At 39.6% G+C, this 11965-nt stretch overlaps 2 protein-coding genes across 2 annotated transcripts; both read left to right on the plus strand.

Annotated features, from left to right (window-relative positions):
• The first annotated feature begins 174 nt into the window (after nt 1–174).
• LOC133985755 (Bardet-Biedl syndrome 7 protein-like) lies at nt 175–6132 on the plus strand. Its single transcript, XM_062425453.1, has 19 exons — nt 175–210; nt 658–723; nt 854–916; nt 1017–1192; nt 1326–1512; nt 1608–1692; nt 1969–2073; nt 2222–2352; nt 2598–2682; nt 2945–3047; nt 3142–3328; nt 3455–3529; nt 4199–4264; nt 4481–4620; nt 4935–5099; nt 5325–5434; nt 5531–5634; nt 5772–5895; nt 5999–6132. The coding sequence occupies exons 1-19, from the start codon at nt 175–177 to the stop codon at nt 6130–6132; spliced, it is 2142 nt and encodes a 713-aa protein (XP_062281437.1).
• A 1703-nt stretch (nt 6133–7835) lies between these two features.
• Nucleotides 7836–11414, plus strand: ccna2 (cyclin A2). Its single transcript, XM_062425579.1, has 8 exons — nt 7836–8080; nt 8843–9107; nt 9260–9366; nt 9493–9716; nt 10033–10237; nt 10357–10470; nt 10574–10707; nt 10857–11414. The coding sequence occupies exons 1-8, from the start codon at nt 7838–7840 to the stop codon at nt 10906–10908; spliced, it is 1344 nt and encodes a 447-aa protein (XP_062281563.1). The 5' UTR covers nt 7836–7837; the 3' UTR covers nt 10909–11414.
• The last annotated feature ends 551 nt before the right edge of the window (nt 11415–11965 follow it).

Genomic DNA, 11965 nt, shown 5'->3' on the forward strand with positions numbered 1-11965 from the left:
TGACATTAGTTTGTTTGGTGTGGTTTTATTTCGCTGTGTAGATTTTTTTAAAGTATTTTTTCCCCCCTCTTCTTCAAACATTGTTTACTCATGTAAAATCTAGCCAGAAAAATTGTAGCTAAATGACGACAGTGCACTTTTATAGACAGATAACCTACCTGGAAGATTTGCAAGATGGAGATCTATCTAAATCAAGTTGACTACATCCAGGTAAATACTATAAATGTAATCTCTGGTTCTATGTGCTCTGCAATCGATTGGTTTATCCTACCAGGCTCCACCTCCACACCTGAGAAAGATCCTGGCACTCACCGCCCAATTCAAGGGGCAGCATCCACAGTCCAGCTGGCATTACACATAAGAGCATGGAGCACTTAAACATAGCTATGGTGCTTATAATTAATGTAACTATAACTCCAATTTATGTGTAGCCCTCTAACCACAAGCATATATGGCCCCAGTTGTTTGTTGTTGAATTGCAAAGGGAGATCAGCAGTGAGTGTGCTTGGGTTGTATAGGGGGAGGTTGCTGCAAGGTTGCTACCCCCTGATTGGGCTTTCTCAGGTGCCAAGGTGGGGTCTCCTTGCATAAACCAATAGTGAAGCCCTGTTAGGTTTTGTTATAATTATTGTTTTTCCTTCTGCTCTTTTCTGTCAGGTTGGTGCAACATCCCAGAAAACTATGAGGCTGCTCCCAAGACTTGGAAAAAAGGCAACACAGAAGGTATTATTAATCTGTCAGAAAAACACCAGAATTGATACACTAATCAAGGTGAATCACACTGACTTTTGGGTTTTTTAGTTCATCAGATAGCTGTTTGATATTACACTTGACTGGAATCTCTTTGTTTCAGGTTGCTATTGCAGATCATGATGGTATAGTTACATGTTTTGTGATGAAGAGGGGTGAAGCAGTGGTGAGTATCATGTTTGGGTTGAGAAGTTTGGTCCACTGTTGAACAGTCAGTGGTACAAGAATATGTTTCTAATATCAAGAAACTTGTGTCTGTGTTGCAGCTCGTGCTTAAAACACTTCCATGGCAGAAAATATCCAGACTGGACCTCGGAGGAGCTGCGGGAACTCCACAGGAGAAAATCTTTGTCTGTTCTGGTTCTCGGATCCGAGGATTTACCAAGAAAGGGAAACAGTTCCTCACCTTTGAAGTCAACCTCGCCAGGGACATTAATGCCATGTAGGAACCACTTCTCCCCATTTTGATCAGAACTGAACATTTTATATTTTAATGACCATATAGTACAGATAAAGGTGAATCCATAGAGAACTACAATGCTGGCTCATGTCAAACTCTGTGATCTCTTTTCCAGGCATGTCTTAGGCGCCAACCTTTTTGTGTGCGCGAGTTACATCTACAACCACTACTGTGACTGCAAGGACCAAGACTACTACCTCTCTGGAGACAAAATCAATGACATCACATGTTTGTCCTCAGAGAATCTGACTCGCTTCGTCCCGGTTCTGGCGTGCCAAGATCGGGTCCTCAGGGTCCTGCAGGTAGACCAAGCTAATATTTACTCTAAATGTTCCAGAGAAATCAAATGAAGTGTGTTATTCACAATTGTTTATCTGTATTTTAAAAATTTCTGTAGAGATCTGAGCTCGCCTACGACATTAAAGTCCCTGGCCCTCCATCTGTCTTGGAGCTGTACAACAAAGATGGAGGTGAGTTAGCCAGTGTTTGTGCTGTCAGCTCTTTCTCTGCATCACATTACTGTCAGCTAGCATAATTTACCAGTTAACTATTTCTTCACTCATATGCCTAATAAAATATCTGTCAGAACATTTAAAATATTTTTTTTTCATCTACAGGAACATACTATTTTTGCACACATCAAATTTATCATTGAACTTGATGAAAAATAACAGAAGATAGCACAAATCACGAACAAAACTTACATTTTTACTTGCAGAACAATACATGAGACTATGACTATTTTTTTTCTACAGGAGAGGAAATCCTTTATGGAACTACAGATGGACAAATAGGATTGGTTGAGATTGGTGAGAGCTCAGCTGCAACTAAATGGGAGATTGACAATGACAAAAAGAAAGGAGGTAGGTTATTTATGGACCCAGAGTGTTTAATTATCAGTTTTAATACAAAAGTTAAATGTTAAACAATGTTAAAGTTATTGTAAGATGCTACCTCCCCTCACCTCAGCAGTTTAGTGTGTCCAACACCCGGTCTAAATATATAATGCAGGAATTCTCTGCATTGACACATATGACATTATTGGAGACGGAGTGAATGACATCCTGGTGGGCAGGGATGATGGGACGGTGGAGGTTTATGGATTTGACAACTCAAGTGAGCCAGCGTTGCGCTTTGAGCATGTGAGTTGTTCCTGCTTTGCACTGCAAAAACAGAACTTTTTACTCACTCCAAGTTTAATTTAGCATTTTACTGTGTTGTTTTTAAATGCTGATGCAAAGAATTATGTAGAATTACTCTTGTGAAGAACTTTGTTACTTTGCACTGTGAAAGGTGTTATACTAAATAAACTTTACTTACTTATTTACTTACTTGCTTACTTAGTTACTCATCAACAGACATGGTGTCCTTCCTTTCTGTGCTAAAGGTTTTATCAGAGAGCGTGACCTCCATCCAGGGTGGCTGCGTGGGTAAAGAGTCCTATGATGAAGTCTTGACTGCCACTTATACAGGTAAGATTATTTATATATCACAAAATAATACACCCAGAGTTCTGTGTTTGTAATTTACCTCAGTGAAGAAAAAGTGTCTATCCTGCCTTTCAAACTTTCCATTCATCTGATTTGATTCTCAAAGATTATCGCATTAACTGTCTGGCATCTGGTATGCTTTTATTAAAATCCAACAGTTGCAATTAAAAAGTGAAGTAGTAGAAAGAGATTTGACATTTTGACATTATAGCATCCTCTGCATTACTGTCATCACCTCTTCCAGGATGGGTGACTGGTTTGACCACTGAGCTCCAGAAGGGTGAACTCGGCCCCGGAGACGAGGTCAGGATAAGTAAAGAGACCCAGTCCAAAGTGGAAGCACTCAGGTACCAGTTTTGTTCTCATTATGGAGCATATTCTGGTGCAGTAATGGTTCAAGTATGATTTCAAAAGAAAGCTGTTCTTATTATTTCCATGCAGGGTGGAGTTAGAGCAGCTGCAAGCCCAAGTCCTGCAGGGCCGTCAACTGTACTATCAGACCTTTCAGCCCACTATCTTTATTGTGCCCAACTTCAGCATTAATGACACCTTCACCCTCTGCCAGGATGATGCCTCCTACAGCCTCACCCTGGAGGTGCAGGCTGGCATCGACAACCTGCTGCTCCAGGTTATACTCAGCACTAAATCCCTGTGGTTACATCCTCTGCTGACAGTACAACTTGTGCTGCAAGACTTGGATGAAGCATGTTTTAATCCCAGATATAAATGTTAAAGATTATTTTCTCCTACGCAGAGCGACGTTCCCATAGAGTTGCTGGACGTGGACAAGGACTTTGTCGTTGTCAGTTTGAGTGAATGTGACTCAGAGGTGAGCTATGTCAACTGTAGACGCTGAACATAAATACTAACTTAATCACAACCTGTCCAACGCTGTACTGACTCATAGCAGGCCCTGTTTACATCTCAGGTGATCTGATCACAAGTGGACTGCTGAGAAAAACTGGTGTTCACACTTGTCTCTATTATGCATCTTGAGCTGACCACTTGTGTCCAGATTTCATTGCTGCTTACATCATTTCCGTGAGACACTCAAACAGCCCTGCTTGCAGTTATTACGCCAGTCAGACGAGTGCCAGATTTGTTTTTACTGTGGGCTAAAAACCTAAGAGCAAAGTGTTTTTTAAGAACTAATGCACATGTTTGGGCTATTCTGACTGCTCAGATTAGTCCAACCATGTAGATCAGTGCTCATCTTCTTTCTTTCAACCGTTTACCAAAACAATCACCACATCCTGTGTTGATGATGTATTTTCCTCCTACGTCCTTGCCAAGGATGTATCACAATGCTTTAGCGTTTACACTACAAAAGATACGTGGTCAGCTGCGTCACAGACCACCTCGGCAAGTGGTTTGTGTGATCGGATCACAATGCATCTTGGAGGTTGTTTACACTTGAGTTTAGCGCTGTCCACCTGTGATCACATGACCCAGGATGCATGTTAATGCCAGGTGTAAACAAGGGTCTTTTTTCCAGCAGCCGAATGGGAGCTTCCTCCTGGCGACCTGCAGATGTATGGCCTACACTACCAGACTTAAGATCAAGGTAACAGTTGCATCAAAACTCTGAATATTGTGGCATTTCATTTACTTGGTTAAGTGTTATTCCTTTAACTTAATGCAATGTGTATTAGTAACTGTCATAATATAAAAAGTCATAATACTATAGTGAGCTCTCCTTTGTTGTCCTGATGCCAGCTTTGTCTTGAACTCATTACATCAAAGCTTTACATAGAATAATGTGTGCTCCATAATGCTGTAGGTGAGGACTATTGAAGGACAGTATGGCACCCTGCAGGCTTATGTTACCCCCAGACTGCAACCCAGGACCTGCAAGGTTCGCCAATACCAGATTAAACCTCTGTCTCTCCACCAGCGGACACACAGCATAGACCAAGAAAGGTGAGGATACATTAAATTATAATGATTTAGACTGAGGTTTGAAACAGTGTAATCGTAATCCTACCTTGATGATATTTTAAGTGTCATTCTTGTGTTTTACAAAACTCAAATGTAAAGGTTTTGAGGCATAATATCAGATTATTGAATTGGTAATGTGGTTTCATACATCTGTATTGCTGACATCATCTGAGATTTGTTCACAATGAATGAGGTGAAATAAAAAGGTACTTATACTAGAATGGTGGATTCAGGCTGAATTTAGAAGAATAATGAGTATTTCTCTCTCTGATTTTGTCCCTCCATCTGTCACACAGGCCCATGAACAGGCTCAGTCTGGTGGGACAGTTCAGTTTTGCAGAGATTCACTCTTGGGTGGGTTTATGCTTGCCAGAGGTGCCAGATAAAACACCAGCAGGAGCAAACATCACTTTCTATTTCCACAACACTTTCCTCAGCACGCAGCTTGAAGCCACCTACTGGTAAATGTGGGCACACAGCAGCACAGATATAAATTTGCATATAAATCCACGAAAGAGATTATCAGGCAACTGACTACTGCTTATGAAATTTAATCTTCTGCATGATGCTGCTATAAAAGTTTAACACTAAATATTTAGACAGTTCATTTTAACTTTTTTTTAAAGTGAGGATTCATGTTGAAATCTACTTGAAATCAAACATCCTTTTTTGATTTGTGATTTTAGCAAAGGGGAGGGTCACTTCAAATCCGACAACATCTCTACCATTTCCATACTGAGTGATGTTCTTTCAAAGGAAGCGACCAAACGGAGAATCAACCTGAACATTTTACACGGTTGGTTAAGTGTGTTAGTATCCATCATTCATGAATGATCTTTAGTAAATTAAATCTTGCTCCTCTAGCATTTGTGTTTGTGTATCAATCTTTCAGATATCAATGATGACTCTGTGAGCCAAACTCTTAAGATTATCCATCCAAAACTAGAGTACCAGTTGTTGCTGGCTAAGAAAGTTCAGCTTATTGATGCACTTAAAGTAAGTGTTGGTGAGAATTGTCACAAAGGAAAAAACTAAATCATTACCATCTCAGTTAACCCATTTTTGGTTGAAAGCATTTTGAAAATTCTTATATTATTCACTAACTTACCTCCATCTTTCTCTGTGATTTGTAGGAGCTTCAGGTTCAGGAGGGGAACGCAGACTTTCTCATCCCAGAGTATCGCAGCATCTTGGATGATTCCACTATTCTCCTTGAAGAGTACAAGAAACACTCGGCACACCTTGAGAGGCTTTACGGTGTGGCATTTTGTCACTTTTAACAATCTTTATTTTCACTGACTCTCATCCATGAAGTAGAGCTTGTTGGCTTGTTGTAATTCATATTGTTTTCTTCCTTTAGGCATGATCACAGACCTCTTCATTGACAAATTCCAGTTCAAAGGCCGAAATGTGAAAACCAAGGTGTCCTCATTACTGGGGATTTTGGATAATTATGACTTGAATTCCCTGTTAGATTTTTTCAATGAGGCATAATGTGATGTAGCTCAGAAAGTTTTGTCTTTATTTGGGATATTTTTGTATTGGTCATGACATTTGTAACCATTTCATCATCATCATTCATCATTTGAGGAAGCTAATGGAAAGTTTAGATGCTACTTAATCTGTAAATTCTGCAGAAAGTAAAAGGCTTGTATGATACCTTGAAACATATGTGACGAATCAGTTTTCCACACAACATGCCCAAGCCTTTATTTATTAGATTACTAGACCAACAAAATCTGAACTGGGTTAATAAAGCAATTGCCAAACTTGTTTTCTTTCTAATTTGTGAAATCTTACAATTACTTAAATGCTTTACTTATTGCCATTAATCTATACTTATACTTCACATTACACAGAAACATATTGTCCTTTACTATATTTATTTGACAGCTGCTACTTGTAGGATTAAAATGTCATTTATAAAATATGATCAGTTTATAAAAATATGCATGTTTACGTTGAAGATTTAACAATCAAATAATATATAAAGTAGTTCAAATTAGTGTCACCTGAAGCAGCTACAACTCTGAAATTTAAGTAATTTAACCGAACCATGAATCTGTACATTAACTTCCTTAACACTGCATAATAGGTGGGGACATTGTTAAAAACAACATGTGACTAGCACTAGTCCATATTTGAAGCCTAAGCAGAAATCTAAATGCATCATTGTATGCAACATGAAGCTTTTTCATTTTGCTTTGCTGTAATTGCACCATAGATGGGCTTTATATAGAGAGTGGAGTACATTATGCTTTAAAAAGAGCTTTGCTTGCTTGTGCATACATTTTGTAAAATGGACACTGCACAACACCATCATCATCACACAGATCATCCCTGATGATGTGATGTGACCCAAATATTTTACTCTGCTCACCATATTTAACACTTGATCTGCCAAAAGAAAGGAAGGAAAGTTTTGCTTCCGATCTTCCTTGGTTTTAACAATCATGACAACACTCTACATTAGACCTGTTAAAATAAAACCATTTGAACCTGTAGCATATGTGTTTGTCCCATCTCTAACAGACAGGCTCGCAAAATAATTAAAGTTGTATAAAATAATTTTTAGGAAAAAAATACATTTTTATAATTTATTTATTTTTAGGGGTGCTGAGATCAAATTGAGCACCCCTAAAATGGTATAAAATCGCCACTGTACACAACACAGATGAAGGTTTGCATTGTTACAGCTGTTTGTTCCCATTATGTGACTTTTACATTCAAAAAAGTGTCAAGCCGGTTTTGAATTTGTAATCATGAGAACTTTGTCTTCTTTCGGTTGCCGTATTTCTAACACGTCACGGCCTTCCGCGCCCTCTGATTGGCTCGTTTCAATCCTCGCGGGCTACTTGAACTGAGAGAAAAGCAATACACATCTGCTGGTCGTCTCTAGTGTGTGTAGATGCACCGAGGTTTTAGACACTTTCTTTGCAGGTTGGAAGCTATTTCTAAAAGCTTATGAGTATGGCGACTTAAAGCAGATTCATATCTTCTGATTGTCTATATTTCCTGGCGCTAGTTGTGCAACTTTTGTCTGCTTTTCTTAGTTTTTTCTAGCGTCGTTGCCATCTCAACAGCTTAGTTTTAACTTAGCTCTCACAAGCCTCGGTTTTATACATATACGATATTTTTTTAATATATCATTACAAGAGCCCCAGGTGTAGTATCGTTACGTTATTTGTAGTGGGGAAACATGTCAGGAGCTAACAGAGGACAGGGAAGCGCGGCTAGTGATTATCACAACCAAGAAAACATGCTATCAAGACTGAGAGGATCCATTAAACCCAGAGCTGTTGGTGCTGGTGGTGCTACTGGTGCTGATAACCTAGAAAACTTGCCACCGAAACAAGCCGCTGCAGCCACTACCAGGACCGTGTTGGGGGCCCTGCAGAACAACCAGAGGAGCAAAGCCCAAACCCAGCGCGGCAGCAAACAGGTCGGTGTGCAGGAGGGAGGGAAGAAGCTAAAAGTAGCTCTGTCATTGTGCTCTTCGGAGGACATACTCTACATTTATCACATTAGTCTAATATCCGGGATAAAGCCAGGTTTCAACCTTCATTAATGTTGTTTTTTTGGTGTTACTTGTAATCTTGACACACCAGCTAGAGCTACATCTGTTACCCAAGTAGTCCGCCATTTTAATATCTCCACCAGTTCAATGGTTCATGCTCTTACTCTTATAAGTTAATCAGCTCCTTCTCTTTATTTATTAAATACACCAACGCCTCTAGCTTGTCCTGTGAGTTTCAGGCTTTTTTATTTGAAAGGAGCTTCTCCCGCCCTCCCTACCGACATTACTTCCAATATTTCTCTATCTATTGTTGCAGGTTTTGAAAAATAAGCGCAATTTTAAAATTTGTCTATCCCACATGTATTAAATTCACCATAAATCGCCTCTTTCTTCCCCACAAGCGTGCTCATTTAGCTCTTATTGCAGTCTTATGTTAAACATAATGTATATTTGTCTCCTAATCTCTATAATTGCAAATATACACACTAATTTGTATTGGAGCTAAATTGATCTGCCTTCAATTTTGCCACCTGCTCTGTTCATGTAACATTACTGACACCCTTTTGAATGTTGAACTCCTTTTATTCAATATTGCATTATTATACCAGTTAATGTTATCTGTATTTTTCTGCTTAACACAAACACAATTTCCCTCTGAGATGATCTGATCTTCCATTGTGTTTCTAGGACTCATCACAGCCTTTGTCTTGTAAAAATGAAGACTTTGGCAAAACCTGCAATGAGAAACCAACCTCCAAGCAGCCTGCTTTCCAGATCCATGTGGACGAGCCTGATGGCGCCACCACCAAAACTCAGCGGCAGCCGGTGGTCAACGCTGTCAAATCGAAGTCCATTTCAGAGGATTCTCCTCTGGCCATTGACAATGCCATGGCACGGCTTCGACAGCCGCTGGCCACTATTGATATCCCATCAGCAATGGATGTCAGTTTTGGTAAGTTGTGAATACTTGATGTGTTTAAGTTCAGATATGGTCATTTCTAAAACTTGATGTTAAATATCCCCAGGATTTTAAATTTTTTTCTGACATCAAGACTGCAAAACAGATTTTTCCTTTATTAAAGGTTTTGTTTTTTCTTTGATCAGACTCTCCCATGGACATGTCTGTGATTGAGGGGGAAGAGAAGCTTGTCAGTGTAAATGAAGTCCCAGAATATGCTGCTGAAATCCACACGTACCTGAGGGAAATGGAGGTGAGACATTAAGTGATATAAAGACGTAACTAGAAAATGGCACTTATGTCACCTGTTAACTACCCAAAGTGTGACTGCTTCCTGTAAAAGGATTTCTACTAACATAGCAGTGTTCCCCTCCCAAAGGTGAAAAGCAGACCTAAAGCAGGCTACATGAAGAAGCAACCTGACATCACAAACTGCATGAGGGCCATCTTGGTGGACTGGCTGGTCGAGGTTGGAGAGGAGTACAAGCTTCAGAATGAGACACTTTATCTTGCTGTCAACTACATCGATCGCTTCCTCTCTTCAATGTCTGTCCTGAGGGGGAAGCTTCAGCTGGTTGGGACTGCTGCTATGCTGTTGGCTTCGTAAGTATTTAATGCAGTGGTGGACTAATGGAAGCCTGTGGGCCAAATCTGACCCAAATGAAAATAGACCCAGATGAAAGCTTAAGATTCTTTTATAGCATACAACTTGTGACTTTTTCATAAATATTCAACAAGTTAGTTCAAGACTTTTTATGCAACTTATTCACTGAATTGAAAAATGAACACAATGTAGACTTGTTTCTGTCTACAGAATTTGCCACTAATGAATAATGAAATGATGGATTGCTGAACCCAAAGTAAATGTTAGAAAAGGATTCTACTGCAGTTACTCACTATTTTAAACTTCCAAATACAGGAAATTTGAAGAAATCTACCCCCCTGAGGTGGCCGAGTTTGTCTACATCACAGACGACACCTACACTAAGAAGCAAGTGTTAAGAATGGAGCATCTGGTGCTTAAAGTGCTCTCCTTTGATCTGGCAGCACCAACCATCCACCAGTTTCTCACCCAGTACTTCCTCCAGCTGTCTGTTAACAAAAAGGTGGAGAGCTTGGCAATGGTAAGCATGCAGTCATCTAAGCTCTTAGCAATTTAGATGCATATGAAAAGTGTGGTGGTAAAAGCTAAGCTCGCACTTAACACTATTTCTTGAATTGTAATGTAATTGTGGGTTCTCAGTACTTCGGGGAGCTCAGCCTGGTTGACTCAGATCCATTCTTGAAGTACCTGCCATCACACACAGCTGCTGCAGCCTACACACTGGCCAACTATACAGTAACTGGTGCCTCATGGGTAAGTTTGAGCAGAAAAAACTTGAAGTGTTTTTCTGAGGGTGTTCAAGACTTAAGGACTAATTATTCCCCTGAATGAAAATGAACTATTGTGTTCTTTCCAGCCCAAGGCCTTGATAGAGATGACTGGTTACTCCCTGGAGGATCTGATGCCATGCATTGAAGATCTACACCGAACCTACCTTAACGTTGCTCAACACGCCCAGCAGTCTGTCAAGGAGAAGTACAAGGGTGCCAAGTAAGAAGGCTGTTAAACTTTACCAAAACACATTTCTTGTGTCTTAAGACATGATTGTAGAGGTTTATATTTTCCTTGTGGCTTTAGATGAACATGACTGACTAACCTGCTGTCTGGCAAATGTTTTAACATGGTTATTTTGTTTGCAGGTACCATGAGGTTTCCCTCATCGAAGCTCCATCGAAACTGCAGCTGAACTGACTCCTTCCTTCCTTTCCCTTGTTTGTGTAGACTTGTACCCCCTGTCATTATTTTTTTTTTAAATGATGTACCACATTTTTCAAATAACATAACCTGCTCTTCTTGGAGTAGTGCAGATGTTTAGAGTTTTTTTAAATATTTTTGTATTCTAAATGATGCAGTTGGTTAATCAGGCAGTTTTTAATGGTTTGACTTTTAATCTGACAGATGTCTTTATCACCACACTGTAAACATGCTGCTCTCATCTACAGTGTCTCTCCTCCATAGACCTGTGAATGTACTTGAACCAGGAAAACCTTTCATTCAAACTTGTGTTTTTTTAATACACTAAAGGATTGAGTTTTCTCCCAGCAGTTTTTGCTGGTTTGCCTTTTTTTGAAAGGTGTAAACTTCAAATATTTGGCCTTGTGGTATACAGATTAAAGTTTTTCTCTGTCATGGAGTCAGCTGTCTCATTACGTTGATCTCTGGGAATTCAACAGATTTTCCAGAAATCTTCTGCACTGTAAAATATGGCTCTTGTAAATAAACGCATTTAAAGATCTTACTTCTGTCTTTATGCTTACACTGGACTCAAGGGGGCAGCAGAGGGCTAGTTTTGGTCCTAATGAAAGTTGGTTCAGATCATAGACTATGGTTCAGATGCATAAGGAAAAGGAACCCTAACAAAAGTGAGAATAGTGACAGTGGTCAACATCTGTACACCTGATTTGTGTAGGAATAGTTACAAGGGTGACCAGTTATGCTAATTAAAGAAAACAATCTAGATTTAATGTAGTGCCTTGTCTGTGAATAACATTTCTTACTCTGGTTATAACACCACTAAATTGCAATACTGATGGAGTAAAAGGCTTTTAGGCTTAACTCATGGGTGTGGTAGCAGTAAAACACATTAAAGCAGTAAATGTGTTTGGGGTTTTTTGATGGAAACAGCTAACCCTTACAGAAGGCAGAAGAAAATGTGACTGAGCATGAGTGAAGTACTGAAACTTGAACAAGAAACTAAATTTGAGGGAGAATCTTAAACCGTGGCAGTTCATTGTTGGCCTCAGGTGAT

Source organism: Scomber scombrus, chromosome 9 (genome assembly GCF_963691925.1).
Source record: "Scomber scombrus chromosome 9, fScoSco1.1, whole genome shotgun sequence".
Classification (NCBI taxonomy): domain Eukaryota; kingdom Metazoa; phylum Chordata; class Actinopteri; order Scombriformes; family Scombridae; genus Scomber; species Scomber scombrus.